The sequence below is a fragment of the Carassius gibelio genome, chromosome B9 (genome assembly GCF_023724105.1).
Source record: "Carassius gibelio isolate Cgi1373 ecotype wild population from Czech Republic chromosome B9, carGib1.2-hapl.c, whole genome shotgun sequence".
NCBI classification, from domain to species: Eukaryota; Metazoa; Chordata; class Actinopteri; order Cypriniformes; family Cyprinidae; genus Carassius; species Carassius gibelio.
Genome location: NC_068404.1, coordinates 22066292 through 22084536, shown reverse-complemented (window position 1 = coordinate 22084536; position 18245 = coordinate 22066292). Strand labels below are relative to the sequence as shown.

At 37.7% G+C, this 18245-nt stretch overlaps 1 protein-coding gene across 4 annotated transcripts; it reads right to left on the bottom strand.

Annotated features, from left to right (window-relative positions):
• Nucleotides 1-121: 121 nt before the first annotated feature.
• Nucleotides 122-17626, bottom strand: slc12a8 (solute carrier family 12 member 8). 4 transcript variants are annotated; one of them, XM_052565176.1, is made up of 15 exons: nt 17486-17626; nt 17020-17094; nt 16739-16885; nt 16069-16260; nt 15740-15971; nt 7639-7752; nt 6880-6967; nt 5797-5884; nt 4978-5124; nt 3732-3815; nt 3176-3638; nt 3000-3091; nt 2802-2919; nt 2432-2492; nt 122-668 (listed from the first exon to the last, which is right to left on the bottom strand). In XM_052565176.1, the coding sequence occupies exons 2-15, from the start codon at nt 17059-17061 to the stop codon at nt 497-499; spliced, it is 2040 nt and encodes a 679-aa protein (XP_052421136.1). In that variant the 5' UTR covers nt 17062-17094; nt 17486-17626; the 3' UTR covers nt 122-496. The 4 variants fall into 4 exon arrangements, with proteins under 4 accessions (XP_052421136.1, XP_052421133.1, XP_052421134.1 ...); XM_052565173.1 differs by having other exon boundaries at nt 3176-3815; XM_052565174.1 differs by having other exon boundaries at nt 3176-3815; nt 16739-16852.
• Between the last annotated feature and the right edge of the window lie 619 nt (nt 17627-18245).

Here is an 18245-nt window from a genome sequence, read left to right as displayed (position 1 = left end):
TGTTTATATTAAATATATTTAGAATATAAACTATAAAATTATATGAATGTAAATATTTTCCAAATATATACTGAATGTGCGTGTATTTATATATACACATGATAAAAATAGACAGAACACATTATGCAAACAAAAACTTTTATTTTGTATGCGATTCATCGTTTGACAGCACTAATAAAAAATAAGACAAAAGTGACTCACAATCTAAAAATTAACTGCCCATGGTGCATATTAAACCTTATACAAGCATTTCACCAGAGAAGATCTTCATTGCAAATTAATTCAGAATACATGACTCTGATTGCACATTCCCAATTTTTCCGATAAACATTATTCGTTTTCTTCAGATTTTCCAGGAAATAAAGCTCCGTCCTCCGAGTACAACCTGACAAACTGAGTAAATAAAATAGCCTATATATTTCAAGTGAGTGATGATTAAGTCCCATGTGTCCACTGTTTCAGTCCAGCTGGTTAGCAGGGCACAGTTGTTTCATGTTCAGTTGGACTGCGGATGGACAATCTTGTCTGTGGTGGTGATAAAGGAGGAGTGATGGTAACGATCCCGGAAGGCAAAGTCAGAATTTTCCTCTGTTAGCTGCCTGGTTTCCATGCCAACAGCTGACAAAGAGGGTGTCACCACAATCTGGTCCTGAAGGGCCCCATCTTGCCTAATAAGAGAGGTAAATGTTTGGTAATGTGAGGTTCGGTTTTTCGTAAATTAATAGCTCTAATCACATCATCCACAATGGACTCTGCCACAAACCCACATAACAGTAAATGTTCATAAGTGGTTCATTCAATTTTAATTGAAGAACTCTAATAATACGCCAAGCTAAAGAACAGCATCATTAATATTTTCCATGGAAAATCTTCATGTAACACCTACTCTCAGTCTCAGCTCATTTGGACTAGTAACATTTTCAAAATATATTCTCAAAACTCAAATTGGTGTACTGTAGAATGTCTATAAAATAATCTGTACTTTTCTTTTGGATGGACAGAAATTCTGATTGGATCTATTTTTGTGTTTTCTGTACAAAAATTGGTGGAAATGGCATTGCCATTATTGTGGTATTTTATGTATCTGGTAAACCTGCCCTTAAAGGGGTCCTATTATGCTCCTTTAAAAGGTCTTCATTTTGTTTTGTGGGTGTACCGGAACAGGCTGTCATACTAGGTTGTTGGAAAAGCACATTATTTTTCACGTTTTACATTATTGCAACACCTCTTTCTCCAGTCTGGCATGAAAGGCTCAAATCATTCCTGTATCAAATGAAGGCCCACCTTCTGAAATACGAAATGTGTTGTGATTGGTTAGCCGAGCCAGTGCGTGTTGTGATTGGTTTGCTGGGCCAGTGCGTGTTGTGATTGGTTAGCTGGGCCAGTGCGTGTTGTGATTGGTTAGCCGGGCCAGTGCGTGTTGTGATTGGTTAGCCGGGCCAGTGCGTGTTGTGATTGGTTAGCCTTGCCAGTGGATATTGTGATTGGTTAGCCGGGCCAGTGCGTGTTGTGATTGGTTAGCCGGGCCAGTGCGTGTTGTGATTGGTTAGCCGGGCTAGTGCGTGTTGTGATTGGTTAGCCGGGCCAGTGCGTGTTGTGATTGGTTAGCCGGGCCAGTGCGTGTTGTGATTGGTTAGCCGGGCCAGTGCGTGTTGTGATTGGTTAGCCGGGCCAGTGCGTGTTGTGATTGGTTAGCCGGGCCAGTGCGTGTTGTGATTGGTTAGCTGGGCCAGTGCGTGTTGTGATTGGTTAGCTGGGCCAGTGCGTGTTGTGATTGGTTAGCTGGGCCAGTGCGTGTTGTGATTGGTTAGCTGGGCCAGTGCGTGTTGTGATTGGTTAGCCGGGCCAGTGCGTGTTGTGATTGGTTAGCTGGGCCAGTGTGTGTGATTGGCAGCACATGGCGCCTGGTCGGGAAATGTCATGCCCCTTACCATAGTCGTCTGCTGCGAGCTTCATTTGTAAATATTGCATCAAAATCAAATCAATTTGAGCTGATTTAAAACCGGATGATTATAACCACTCTGAGTTTATTTCCAGCACAGTGATAACACTCACTGCCTTCTCTATTGAAGCTCAACCAGGTCTCGTCCCATTCGTCGATATTTATGATATCACAAATCCTGGAAAATATGTGTTGTAGTCCAAACGAGTCATTCATTGTAGTTTTTGAAAAGTAATTTCTGTTAAATAAAAATCTCCTTTTGAACTGGACTTTGAGCTTTGTAACTTTGTAGATCTTTTTTATGCTCAAACAGCAACATTACAGATTAACTAAAGTTAAAAAAGTGAAAGCATAATGTCACCCCTTTAAACATAAAAAATTGTAGATCAGACATCTTTTCCTGTCTAAGTAAGTGGTTCTTGGCCACACAAAGCTCTAGTAAGGATCAGATTTTATGCTGAAAACATCAAGTCTGCCTACAGAACTTACCTCCCCAAATTCTGCAGCGAGGTCTTGAGCCACTTGAAGAAACTGAAGCGAGCTGCTGCACCTGTGGGCAGAGAATGTCATTTTTTATTTCCTGACAAGAAAAGTCATCATAATGATGTGTGCATAATAAACTTATACATTTTTATTTGACTTTAATTTAAAGAGTTAAAATAATAAATCAAAAATCAAAATTGTGACAAACTGATAGAAAGTGGCTTTTAGCCTTTTTAGGCTTATTTTGCTGAAATAAGCATTGTGTGGCATCGAAAATGTTTATCAGACAACTTTCAGTGATGCAACTGATGGTTAGATTTCACATTTTCTCAAAGATTATTCAAATAAAATAAAATTTAGGAACATTTACAATTACCTGTTGGCAAACCTGGGCTTGTTGTTCCAATGTAGAGAAAGAGGATAAGGGCAACTGTAATGTTAATCAAGGCGTACATCCACTGGATAACGAACATTATCATAAAGGAACACAATGCCTAAAGAAATAAAAACAGCATTAAAAACTTGAGCTTACAAGCTTATTGCTTACAGGCTGGATAATTTTTGCCAAACTTACACCAACTAACGAAACCCAGTGGTTGCAAAATTTGGCATAGACCGAACCCTGAATTGATCTGATTTCTGATTCTTCAAGATTTGTTTCTGAACCTGTGAACAAAAGGTATAGAAGGTGAAATACAGATTTTAATCACTATATTGAGGAGTTATGTAACATTTTGTAGAGTTATGTACCATTTCTGTCTATCTGTTCTCTTGGGAGCTGTTCAAGTTCAATTGGGCTAGAATTAGGCTGTTTACTCCTGACTTCTGTTGTAAGGTCAAACTCCATAAGTCCTATCTGGCTGCTGGTATCATCATCTAATCCAATAGTTTGTTCTGGCTCTCTCTCATCTTTTCCTTTATCTAATGGTCCATTGCTGTTCAAGTCCAACCCAAAACTGTTCATCAGCGTTTCTTTAGCTGGAATCTTTGACTTCCTGCCCCGGGTCTTGGAGGCAGGAAGAGGAACTCTCTGTTCATCAGCGGTGTCCATGTTGGGCAATGGAAATATTTGGTCCATGTCTTTGGTGAACGCCAGCAGTGTGCCGTTCACAGGTTCACTGATGGCTCCGCTGCTGCCGTAATGCGGATGAGTGCTGGACACCAGTGATCTTCTGGAGCTTGACCTCCTGATCAGCGTCGTCCTTTGCTGGACCTGCAGCTCATGGGTTTTCACCACACAGAAATAGCAATAATCAATAATGCTGTAGGTAAGCATGAAGTTGATGGTGACGATGGGAGCCAGTACATTGACTTGGCCGATAAAGATGAATGCCATGGACATCAAGCTGGTCAGACAGATGGCAGCCACAGGCGTCTTATTGGGCCCTCGCTGTAATACATATAAAAAGATAAGAGAAAGGTAAATCTATGGCTGTTACAAAACCTAGTGAGCTGCCTTATCGTTTTTTTTTTTGTTTGTTTTGAAATGTTATTGTTGAGGATAACCCCTTGAGATGAGATATCTCGTTTTCGAGAGGAGTCCTTGATTGTCTACTCACTACATAGGCACCGCCTAAGGAAGCATCCAAACTGAAATTAAACCTTAAGTGACTGACTTGTACAAGGGTAGCATCTCTGTGTGTTACTTTTGTGAATTTAGATATTATATTATATTGTAAACATTTGTCTGTTTTTTTTCCTGAGCTCCTCACAAGGCATTATGGGGTCAAACAGTAGTGTCAAGTCATGTCTACTTCATCTACTCCACAAGTTTTTATTAATCATTTGCAAGTTCACATTATGGGTTTGGCTCCTGTACCCTCAGATCTTTCATGCTCTTCAGGTTATGTAATGAGCGAGGAGAATTATCCAGTTAAAACATCCCAAAAAAGACATCTCTCATGTCACCTCAGACCGGTCATTACCCAGATCCCATAAATCTCTGGGATAGAGGTGCTACTGCTACGGGCTGGCACAGCTCCAGATCCACCAGGGTTGGTCTTTTCTGTGCTTCCTGCGATTGTTCTGGGACTTTGATTCAGGGAGCGATGTCTCAGCCGAACTTATAGCCCATAGAAGGGGTCAGACAGAGCTCAGGCGAGGGAAAGGGTGTGCTGTGCTTTTTGAAAGCCACAATTTTTACAATTCATTCCTTAGCGTTTTTTGGAGCGAACTGTGGCACACTATAATTAGGAACCCACCATGTCATCTATGGAGCCACTCAATGAGTGTGAAAAAGTAAACAATTCATTAAAGTGGCACAAAGTGCATAAAAAAACATGTTTAATTTCATTCGTTATACTAAGCAAATTGTTAAAAGTTTGATCATTTATTAACATCAGAGAGAACTCATTATCATTAAATCCCTGATTTTCCAAATTGTATATAAATCACAGAATATATTTAGCACTGATTTATCAACATCTAAATAAAAACAAATCTACAAAATTAACCATTTTATTTTGTTAAGCATAAAACCTCATATTCTTGCATTTCCGGTTTTGAAAATCGCCACAATATAACCACATTAATATCTTCCTATAAGCACCCACCCCTTTCCCAAGAAATCCAAGAGCCGGGATGACTCTCTCCTGGGCAATACACTGAAGGATCCTGGGTGCACCGTACAGGCCGCCCATGCAGGAGGCCAAGGAGGAGATGTAGAGGCCAAGCAAAAACAGGAAACCAACCAAGGAGACCTGGGAAAAAAACAAACACAGAGGGGAAGAGAATGTAGAGGGCTCCACCCAGCTCTGTTCCGCTTGGCCAGACTGAAAAAAGCTAATAATTTGTTCAAGTAAATCAAACCCATTGCCAGAGAATGGACAATTACAAATAACAGAGTAAGGTGGATTATGTGTATGAAACCCCAACTTCTGCAACACTGTAAATGTACAAATGTACCTTTTTGTAGATTCAATATAATATTTAATATGCACTGTTTTGTGTGTAGTGTTGTGTGTAACCCCAAAACCCCACAGCTCACATTAAGGAACAGCTGGGTCAGCTACAACCAGGCTACAGCCTTACACATTCATAAACTATGCATGTAGCTTAGTTCAGCAGCCTACTGTAATCTTTGCTGACTGGCAGCTGTATGGCTATCAAACGTCAGGGTTTGTGCAAGGTCAGTGTGCAACTGGGCTCTGTTCTCAGCTAATGCGTTTACAATGACCTCAAATGCCTCTGTTATGAGGGCCTGTAGACAAGTGGAATGACATAAGCATGACAATAAACGCAACTGTAATGTTTTATCTGTGGTTAATGTGCTACTCTCAAGTCTCACTTTCGGGTTGAATCAATGAGTCTTAATACTGGAAAAACCCATGGAAGATGGCCATCCTCTCAAGCCTGTAATAACATCAGATTACCTTTTCCGCTATTAAGAAATCATAGCGCAGCACATCTCTGGTGCAAATGGCTCCCAGTAAGAACACAAAGACGAGATACAGGAACCACCTGCGGATTTCCACAAGACACAAGAGTCATTCATTCTATTTATAGAGAAATCATCCAACGAACTAACTAACTAAATTTACATATAAATAGCTGGTACTTTAACTCATTAATTAGATCAATTATGCAGAAAAATTACGCGTTAAAATTAACAACACATTTAATGCACTTGCCCCTCCCCAGACCTATGTGGATCATCTGCCATTTCATACAGTTGATTGACGACTAATATGAGGCAGGACAACAACTTACTGTGTGATGGAGCCTAGAGAACATCCCTAAAATTCAAGATATGGGGCAAAATGCCCATGTTGCCATTTTTTCTTATATTTACATCAAGTTAAGAAATATCACACGAGCTGTAGGCTGTGCAATATCACACGAGTGCAAATGTGATACTCATCTTATACAACAGTTCATTAAGAAGTTAATATTGTGTTATTTTAGACACATTGTCTGTTTTGCTCAATTTTGCCAACCAAAATATAAAGACAAATCTGAACTGTTCATCCCCGAGCAACCCGCTTCAGGTCGAAAAAGCCTAATGATTCAATGAACCATTCATAAAGAACCCTAGATTAATTACATTAGAATTAGATCACCACATCATATATTATATATATATATATATATATATATATATATATATATATATGCAGCACAACTGTTTTCAACATTGATAATAATGTTTTGAGCACCAAATCCGCATGTATTACATTTTTTAACTATTTCTATGATCAATTAAATGCAGCCCTGATGAGAGATTTCTTTCAAAAACCCTATTATTAACCATTACCAGACATACACTACATTTCACATTGATTTTTATGTCATACACTTAATAATGTTTTTCAGGGCATGAAGGCTTATCCTACTTCTGTTTCTCATACTTTTATTTTGGTGCCTGCTCTTAAGTATGTGTACACTCAACACAAACAGAAGCTAAAGATGAACAAAGGAAGAATGAAAGATTATTTCTGTGGCGGATAGAAACATACGAGGTGCAGACTGCGGCGAGAGTTCCCACGGGGATGTTGTGCTCAGGCCTCTGGAGATCAGAGCTCATGTTGAATCCCGCCATCACACCTACACACACATGCACACACACAAACAGAGAGAGAGTTACTGTGAAAACAAGACCGGAGACAAGAGGCCATTCAAAACCTGAAGAACAGAAAGACGGACATATCAGAGCTCACTTGAAACTCCTTCCTGACTTCTAACTGGAGCAAAAAGGAAACTTTGATCACGACTGATTAGGGCCTTGTGTTTCTCTAATGAATTGTTCAATCTTTCAGTCTTTACAGGAGGCAGAAATTGGTTTGTCGTGTGGCAAAACAAGACCAGAATGTCTTGAAAGTGGGTTTTCTTACATTTATGGGTTTCTCACATTTTGCATTATTTTATAGTTTTTATTTACAGGATTTTTGAAAATAGTTAAGTCAAAGCATTATGAAAGGTGATGCTTGAAATCAGTGGCAATGCAGGCTCAGACTGAAACCTTATTATAAAAACAAAAATGTGTAAACGTTGAGATGAAATTCTGCCAAAAAAAATAAATTTCAGGGATGTCTGCATCCTAAATCCAACCACAGCTACTAACATACAGTACAGCTGCAAGATTTTCAGGCTACTAAAGTTATACAGGCTTATACTTCACTAATAGCCCAAATAAATCCTCATATCAGCATAGTGTCATTAAATCAATGGCTATTATATCATAATTTAGTTTTTTTTGTTTATGTGCATAAGGTCACCTGTCGCCGCAGGAAAGAAAACCCCAAATACGGTGAAGAAAGTCTCGCCAGCTGTGTAGTCTGGCAGGGTGTTCTTACGCAGCAGATCCTCTGTATAGCCAACGAATCCATGCTCTGTAATAAACATATTCACCACAAAACAATGTTAGGAAAGACTGTTTATTACAACATTCAGTCAGACTAAAGCATTACGGAGTGCTTTATGGAAAAAGTCTGCACTGACATGATGATAAGAATCAGATTCATCTCTGAAATCTCCACTGAGTATGTATGACACAAACATTACACACACAAAGTTTTCCTACAAGTTAGAATCTTTGTTATGAAAAGCAAAAGGAAATGTTTTGGCCTTTTCGGAAAAATCTGATATTTAGATAGATTAGTCAAAATATTTCATTACATTAAAACAATTTTCAGAAAATATCCTCCTGTGCAAGACCACAAACCAGCATCCATGACATACGACACTGATCGATCGCACACTGATACAATAACCCCGTTCACCCTGAAATCAAAGGGAGGGGTTCTCTGGGGTATTGTGGAACAGACGTCTGGTTTGAAATATGACAGGTTTGGACTCTATAGCCATGCACAGGCAAAGGCCTGCGTGTCTGTGGCTGACCGTCACCGCCCTTTATGTAACAACCCGGGGGGACAGACGCCCCGCCAAGATGCGTGCAAACCAAGGGCCGGCCTTTTTTCTTGGGAATACATGCCAAGTTCAATAGTTCTGCGCCTTGGACATGATGGAGGGAATGCTGGACTAAGCTCTGGGTGTGTTCACAGGCAAACAAAACAATCCAAGAACAGGCGCCGAAGAACATTTACATAAACAGTACTGAGATATCACCGTAGTGCTGAACCACCACACGAGTGGTATTTTTACTCAGGGGGGCAGATATTAAAGTCTAGATAGCACACGCTGTATGTTTCTGGTGGTTTGTGTACTTGTGTACAAACAGCAGTACATAACGTATAATAAATTCCAAAGACAGGTGCTCTTAATCAGTTAGTTCACAACAGAGGGAAGATTTTTAGTAAATAATGCAAAGAAGAATTAAGCTAACATAAACTTTTTACAACAGTGGTTCTCAAGGCCCCCATTATTATCCACAATATTCAAAGGCCCAACGACTTTTTCATGATTTACTAGACGAGGATTAAGGATAAAGATTTAGTAATAATAATAATAACAATAGTAATAATAATAATAATTTAACTGATAAAAATATTTGTTATTCTTTTTTTTCATGTCTAGAAACAACACACAAAAAATTTTAAGACCATGAGAACTTTCTGTCAGACAAAAATGTTGCTTTTAATAATTCTATCTTTTTAAATGCTTGCTCTGTCTAATTTTAAAGTAATTTAAATCATCTTGAGGCTTCCTTGTAAATTTGCTAAGGCGTCCTATTGGGTCTCAGACCTTTGGTGGAGAACAATGATGGAGAAGCAAATGTGTCAAATAGACTATTTTTCAGATCATTTTATGGTCCTTTTTCCTTTCTAGGACTTGACAGTGAACACACACACGATGAAAGAAAAACAGCAGCTTGGTCATTCTTCAAAACATTTACTTTCGCACTCAATCAATGAACAAAGTCCTACTGATTTGTATTGTTTATTTTGGACACATTTTTAAATAAGACAAAAATGTAATAATAAGGTCTTGATTAGAGTCAAAAGCTTACATTAAATGTAGTGAAAGAGAAAGAAAGATGGTGGTTGTCACTATCACCCCTGACTAAGCGGGATCATGATCCATTTCCCTCTTGGTCATCTTGTGATGGGAAAGAATGTGTTCTCCTGGATTAATGACATGTTTATCCGAAAGGAAGTCACCACCCTTTCAGAAGCCCTGCCTGTTCCTACCCTTCCAAGTCACAGTTTCTTGTCTACAAAGAGAGAGAGCTAGAAAAAGTAAGATACAATAGAGAGGATCAGGAGAAGGAGCTAGAGAGGAAGTCCATACAGAAAGTTTAGGTGGACACAGCCTTAGAAATAACAGAAATCAAGTACTCCAATAATACCATGCAAGCAGGAAAGAACATTTCCTACTTCGCCACATCATAAATTACCTTGACATAATTACCTACATGGAGCCGTTGTTAACTGACAGGCTGCGCAAATAAACACTGATAATGAACGTGGATTTGCGTAGCTTCTCAGTTAACAACGGCTCCATGTAGTAACAGCTCCTCTATGTGAAAAACACACACCTGATGGAATTTACCGCTGTTTAGATAACCAGCTTTACTGACGAGATGCGCATTAATTATCGGACGATATTTATCATGCACCCCTAATCTATGGTAAGCTGTTTTTGGAATAACAAGTGTGAGAATAAAACAATTAAACAGTTTAGTTTGTGACACTTGAACTGAACAACCAGATTTTTTTGAAAGGATATTTTAAATGGATACTGTTATTCAACAAGGATGCATTAAATTGCAGTAACAATAAAGACTTTCTAGCAAAAAAAAAATCTATATATACCATAATGCTTTTGACATTTTTATACATCAAAGAATCCTAAAATAAGAGCAAATCCACAGAATTAGTAAGCTGCACAACGGTTTTAAACGTATGTATAAAAATACAAAATGCTTCTTGAGGCCTTTGATAAATGTCATGCCCTGCGATAAAAATATACACATATTGACAATAAACAAGCATAAAATGGCCCATACTGACACAGCTGATAAGAGCAGGGCTGTTACTGTTGCCCTCCTTGCCACCTTTCTAACCATTCGGATTGCAGTTTGGGTATTTGTAGTAAGAGTCCTGATCTGAAGATTTGGAAGAGGAAGTGATGATGTGGATTCAGCTAGTGAAGAACTCGGATCTGCTTCCTGCCTGCTCTTTTGTCTCAAGCCAAAAATGTGGGTGAGCCCGGTCAACACCCTTAACCCAAAACTATGAGCGCATGTCAGTTTCCTGTCCAACTTGCGGCGCTTAAGTAGAGTATCTTTGAGGTTAGAGCGGAGATCCTACTTAACATGAACATCACACCATCATAAGACTATTTATTATGTGAGTGAAAAACAAGCTGATGACCTGATCAAAGACCATGAGCAGAAAAGACAAGCCATAAAATCATTTTCATAAAAATCAAATTGTTTTAAAAATCGAATTCCTTCCCACCACTGGAGAAGAAGAGAATTTACACCAATAGCAACAGTCTAAAAGCCTACAGTAGTGGGAAAGCTCTTCTCACAGTTCCTCTTGTGTGGTAACAGGCAGGAGGGAAGGGACAGAGCTAGGAGGTGCTCTCATTTTTTTTTTTTTTTTTTTTTTAAATCTAGCACAAATGTGTTCACCGCAATGGTATGAACACTCAAGAGGACTGTGCTCACATTTTTTTCTTCTTTTCCAGCAATAATATTTTCAAATGATTTAACAAAACATCGAAGTAGGTAGCAATATTAAAAGATCATCATCCCTTCTCCCATTTTGGCTGCATGAGCCTGGGCACACTGGTGCCCAATGGTAGATTGAGTGTATAACTCAAACATATCCTTTACCAAGAATTATTTCACAACTAAGATATGTGCTCAGCCCTTCAGTTTTCTTCAGCCTTTTAGTTCTTAAAGGAATAGTTCACCCTGTAAAAAACTGTGGGATCTTCTTTATCCTTCAAACATTTTTTCAAAGCAAATAAGGACTCCAATTGTCAAGCTCAAAAATTATAATGCATCATTAGTGATTTCCATTTGACTCATTATGCCCCATTTTTAATTATTTAGGTCTTTTGAAGTTATACAATAGCTTTGTGTCAAAAATATCCAACTTTTAAGTCATTTTTCATTGAAAATTATAAATGGAAAGAGTCCAATTTTTACACTAAATCATCTGATGAAGTTCGCAAAACTGATCCAAATTATTAATTCACATATCAACAAATCCGGTTCTTAACTCAATTCAGTCGCAGTGGTTACCATCTCACTGAAGGGAACAATTTTCATTAAATAATGCCTTAAATGTCAGTCTGTTCCTCTCACAAAACTACAAAAAGACCAAAGTAGACCTGGAACCTAGTACATAAATCATATGAGCTACTTTTTTTTTTTTTAACATCAGATACAGTTTTCTGATTTGCAGACAAGCGTCATCAGCATGAGTTTTATTTTGACAGCACTTAGAACCCAGCACCTGAGCTGTCGTGTTTACTTTCTTTGTTTAACAGCTCTGTCTAATAATAGAAAGGTAAGTAAATAAATAAAATAAAAAGAAATAAAAAATCCACCACTACACTTATGTCTTTGTTAAAGCTTGACCTCAGTCCTCATTCACTTTCATATATATATATATATATATATATATATATATATATATATATATATATATATATATATATATATATATATATATATATATATATAAAGAGTGACCATTATATACTTCAAAATTTCTCCTTTTACGTTTTACAGAAGACCGACAATCAAACAGCTTTGGAAAGACAAAATGTCCAATTTGGGGGTGAACTATCCCTTTAAATTGTCATGGAATGTGGTCATGCTGGGATCTCTAGATCATGGTTATGAAGCTCTTTTCTTTGTGCTGACCACCTGGCCTTGACTACGTGATTAACAGTGTTATCAAACTGTAAACACATCTGCACAGCAGCACCGTTTTCCTGCCATTGGCAGGTAACCCGCCCATGCGGCGCCCTGGCCTAAACCATGCAACCCCCTGGAGTCGTGCCAATGGTGAGATCACTTTATAACCACAAGGCTTAATTGAAAAAACCTGAAGGAAGCAGCGCCTCCTTTTCCCACTGCCAGTGCACACTGCAGCCCGAGTCCAGCTTCTAAAAGGTGTCAGAGCCACACAACACCAGCAGGAGCTGCAATTAGGGGGTAATACCACATATTTAGTCCATTAAACCCCAATGTGTCTGACTTTCTCTGCAGAAATAGAGTGAGAAGCCCAGCTTTCTGAGAGTGTTGCCTTCTCTCTGGCCAGGAAGCCAGTAATCAGGAGAACAGGAAGTGTTGGGATGGATTTCCTGTAAACCCAGTGTGAAAGTACATACCGACCTCGTCTGAAGTGGGCAGCCAAAAAACTTACACATTACAATGGACTAGGAATGTCTGCATGATTGTCCTAAGGTCAAATGACTCTTATTAGATGTATCACAATCTTTGCAGGATGCAGAGTTGCTTTTACGAATCTGTACTAAAACTTGCACCTAGTATACATCTTTGTAGGAGGGGGTCGATTTTAATTTAATACTGCATGTATGCTCACTTCATATACAATTTCAACACAAGTAGATTTGAATGTCCTAAAAATGAAATGTGTGACAGAGCTGGATTTCTGTGACTATAGCTTGGGAGAGATTTAGAAATTGGAATTTGGCAACACATAATTCTTCTTAGGCTATAAGCATGCTCCATTTCATTAACACATGCTTTCAGTCATTAAAATAACAACTTTATGTCAAGAATATATATACATATAATTATTTTGGAGACTGCAGTAAAAAAATGCAGTAATACAGTAATATTGCGAAATATTTACATTTTATTTATTTTAAAATGTAATTTATTCCTGTGATGGCAAAGCCATTTACCAAACATTACATCAACAACCACTCTATGCGTACATTTGTGAATTATGTGCATTATGTTTGTATATTTTGTATTGTTTTATATAGTGTATACACTGTACATAAAAGTATGCTGTTATTTGTAAAAGTGTTTAACGTTTATACTGTTATATGATAAGCATGTCAATGGTACTTGTATTTTATTGTATTGTTCTGGACACACACCAGAATGATTTGTGATTTGACAATAAAAGTGACTTGATTATGATTTGGCCATGATCTTTCAGAAATTATTCATATATGCTAATTGGGAGCTCAAGAAACATCTCTTCTTAATATCAAGGTTCATAACAGTTGAGTTGCTATTATTAATATAAAGTTCAAAAGAACAGCATTCATTTGAAATATAAATATATTGTAACATTATAAATGTCTTCAACTGTTACCTTTGAACAATTTAATGCATCCTTGCTATATAAAATACAGTAGTGCATATATATATTTTGCCTTGTAAGGTCCATGACTAGGATGACAGTACTGTATATAATGGGAAGACAAATCACTTCACCCTTCCTGTTACTTCAGCTTCCATATTATGATTGGTGTTGGAGTTCTATAATTGTGTTTATTTTAGGAAGAGACCCTGTTCTCCCTAGTGGCCATGTGTAACCCCCCCCCCCCCCCAGCAGATGCAGGGCTGCAGGAGGTCTCAATAGCTTACTGCTTATACCGTCAATCCCACATCACTACCTGGTATGCAAAATCTTGCTTTGCATTGTTTGTTAAGCCTAAATGGTTTATGGGAATGTTTATAGGAAAATGAAATGTAAATATGGGTGAATTGCTGCTACTACTACTACTACTACTAAGGAAATGAAACCCCACAGGATAGCATTGTTTGGGACACCGCCACATTTATGTTACCCTGACATCTACTGGACAGTTGTTGCAAGGACATGTGGACTCAGTTTTCACATACCGGCCAAAGAGTTGTGGTAACAGGAAGTGACATGGTCGATTCACTTAGATTTGTCTTGGCCACAACATAATAACTCATGGGAATGTGATAATATGTCGTGGCCATGAGATATACATTTGTAGGAATATCATATTAACTCGTGGGAATGTGATAGTATGTTGTGGCTAAAAGATCATTTTCTCAAGGTAATGACATCCTTATGCCGTGGCCTCGAGATGGGAGGGAAAAACATCCATTTCTCGTGGCCACAACTTCTTATTTGAAGAAACAACATATTTTTTTTAAGCAAACAAGTTTAATGCGTAAACAAACCCGCATGGCCACGACAAAACTAAGAGAACCGACCATGTCACCTCCCGGCCACCGTAGAGGTAGTCAATCAATACCAATAATCATTTTGCATTAGTTAGAGCTTCAAGATAAAAACATTAGCAATTTCTAAAGCCACAGATAAATAGAGTCAGATATAGTAAACAGATTTACATTTAAACTATTGCTCAACTTTTTAAAAGAGGTCTCTTATGCTAACCAAGGTTGTATTTGAGATAAATACATTAAAAACAGTAAAAAATTTTAATCTTATCAAAATAAAATTTAAAAAAATTATTTTAAATTGTAATACCTTTTACATTTTAATAATTTATTAAATTGATGGCAAGGCTGAATTTTTAGCTATTAAGCCAGTCGTTAATGTCAGATGATCCTTCAGAAATCATTCTAATATGCTATTTTGGTTCTCAAGAAACATTTAACATAGTTGTGCGGTTTAATATATATATATTTTTTTTTAGAAACTGTGATACCTTTTTTTTTGTATTCTTTGATATTTCAATGGAACAGCAATTATTTGAAATACAAATTTTGTAACATTTTTAATTTTGACAACGTAAAATTCTTCCACTGTATTTTTAAACAATGTAGTAAATTCTTGCTGAATAAAAGCATAAATTATTTTAAAAAAAATATATTACTGACCCCAAACTGTTTGAACAGTAGTGTATATATTGTGATTAATAAGCTGCATCAAACTACTCCAATAAATGCATATAACACCACACATAAAAATACAGTTATAAGAAACTGCGAAATACACAACAGAAATAAGATAAATGTACACTGGTAAAAGAAAAATCCTTTTGCACACTGCAATTTTAATCCAATACATACAATGACTCGAACTTGTATATCCTCGTCAAGCAGGTTTGCCAGGAAAAGTGCAAAGAAAGAAGAGTCAATATAAGAATGGCAGGCACTGCTTAGTAGGATCTGTGAAAACAACACTGCAGGGCAAGAATCTCTTCCTAAAGCACTACTTTATTAAATAGAAACCTTCAGTAGAGTCACAAGTGCATTTTAAATGGATATAATGGTTTTATTTTTAATTTTAAGAAATATATGAACTTCTATACACTGTTTTTTTTTTATTGCACTCAATGGGGGATCTATGTTGTTGTTTTGAAAGACTTCCAGTTTAAAACACCAAACCTAGCTGTACAGCAGTTGTTAAATCTACTAAAACTCTAATCTAAACGACCCTTGAAGTAATCTTACTGGTATTCACGATAGCTCACCTGGGTCTAGATGACTAAATGTCCCGATGACAAAATCCAGAGTGGACATAGCCAATATGCCCAGTAGAACCAATTGAAGACGTATAATCCATTTTACCCCAGCCAGGTTTATCCCGAGCAGACCAATCAGAACGGCCACAGAGATGCCCCTCACCACCCACATGCTCTGTAAGTTCAGCACCTGCGCAATGGACTCGGCAAACCCAGTGATGTACATCGCTCCAGCCACACACTGCCAACAAGACACATGACGGTCATCAAACTTGAGAACAGTGAAACAACCACCCAATGTATACGCAATATAACTAACACAGAAAGGAGATGCACACCTGTCCAAACACGTATAAGAGTCCCACAGTTCCTCCAACCCTTCCTCCGAGCACAGTAGAGATCATGGAGTAGACCCCACCGTTACCCACGCTGCAACACTCACACACGCCAACGCCTGACATCACCGTAACCAAGGCCACTATTACCACCATGGATACCAAAACCATGCCAAGCAACACACCCGTGTTACCCTAAAGATGATAATATGGGAAAAAAAAACTTTACATTCTTATTGTATCTGCCAATTGCTGCCAAAACACGAGATGAAAGCCTGTTTCTGCCATGGGATTTTTTTTTTTTTTTTGGTAATTATACTTTTCTCACAATTCTACGTTTATATTTCACAATTCTGATTCTTCTCAAATCTTTATTTTTTCCCCAGAACTGTTAAATATAAACTCAGAGTTGTGGGATAAAAGGTTGCAATTAAAACATAATTGTGAGATTTAAACTCAAAATTCTGATTAAAAATGTGAGAATTTTGAGATATACCTGTAAAAGCAGAATTCTGAGACGTATACCAGGAATTGCAAAAAAATGGGGGTGGAAATGGGATTCCATAGATTTGATCCAAATCTTGGAAAATCTTTTCAAATGCCATTTAAATAAATTCTCTGATACACATATGCACTAAAAGCATCATGAAATCTGTGAAAAAACATAACTTACCACGAGCCAGCCAGTCCGTAAAAAGAGCACCACCCCAAAAATGTTGATCATGCACGTGGTAAAGACTCCATCCCAGGTTCCAAAAAGAACAGGTTCCCAGACGAAGAGCTGCACCTTCCACCAAGGCTGAGCATTACTCTGGGAACCCTACACAAACCAGTATCACTCATATCCAAATAAGCACCCATTTATATCAGTTCCTTTGCTCAGGGTAGAACATTAGGTCTGAATTTATGGGTTTCTAATTATTTTTATGGTAAAACTTACTGATTTGCCATTACCTGTGCATCTTCATGGAATAACTCTTGAACTTGAGGACTCATGCTCCCTCCTGGGCAAGATTACAATAGTTGAATCTGAGGAATGGAAAGGCCACAGTATATACAAAGCCAATTTTAACATTTGCCAAGTAGGCGATGGCCACGTAACTTGGATACACTTAAGCCAACAAAAGCCGTCTGTTAATAAGTGACACATTAATAAAACACATACAATTCATATCCCGCGCTTAACCAATATTTTAATAGCTACTTTAAGATAAAAGGCAAGCATCGACGTTCACGTGGCTAAGTTGTTTAGTACCGACTGTGTTTGTGTTTTACTTTAAAGTTATGCAGTGCAACGGTTCGTTGTAAACTCTGTAGGAAAGGCCAGTGGAAGCGGATATAAAAATAAACGGATAAACTGCTGTTTTGGGATATCGTTAAACTGTAAATTCCTTGAGTAATTATAAAGCCACAGACTTACCTGCAGTCACTGTGCTCCCGGATGCAGCAGCAGGTGGAGAATATGAGAGAGGTACGAACACACACCTGAGGAGTTGGGAGGTCCGACTCATTTCCGCGAATCGACTCTTTAGAACGGTTCTTTTACATAGACAAACCAGATAAATATGAAGGACTAAAAATGACAGAAGGAAAATTATATAAAAAAATATTAATCATAAAAAAACATCCTTTTAGTACGTTTTATTTGTAAACGTTCTGGTTTTCAAGTAACTATTGAAGAAGTGCTGTTGAAGTAACTTACTAAATTGACACTAACCATGACACGTTTTAGTTTAGTATCCTATAGGCCTATTGAAATCGTTTGATCCTGTCGTAGCATAACAGCTGTCTGTGTGTCGCTGTAATTCATGGAAATGCTACGTGTGCAATAAACGTCATTAAACAAATACCTGTTCTATCAGCGCCACCTCAGGTGTGTGCTTCCAGTCTACTGCTCCTATTTGCATTTCACTGTTCTTCGACTGGTCTCACTGTGCAGGATTTCTGTATTGTTTATTTATTGTAGCTAATTTATAAAACCAACTAGTGAACATTTCTGAAATAAAGTCATATTAAAATTATTTTAAGAAAATTGTATGCAAAGTAGGCTAGTTGTGGACATGTGTCAACCATACACGATTTAAAGCCACATTATCAACTCCACACTACATTTTTTGTCAGTTCTCACAACAATGTTCCCAAGGTACATTTAAATCCATAGATAGATCGAATTTTTTTTT

Coding starts and splice junctions, on each gene's coding strand:
- slc12a8 (XM_052565173.1), bottom strand. CDS start 17,061: ATGAGTCCTCAAGTTCAAGAGTTATTCCATGAAGATGCACAG. Junction 5,885..6,879: donor CTCGCCGCAGTCTGCACCTC/GTATGTTTCTAT, acceptor GGAAATCCGCAG/GTGGTTCCTGTATCTCGTCT. Junction 2,493..2,801: donor AAGCCCAGGTTTGCCAACAG/GTAATTGTAAAT, acceptor CTCTGCCCACAG/GTGCAGCAGCTCGCTTCAGT.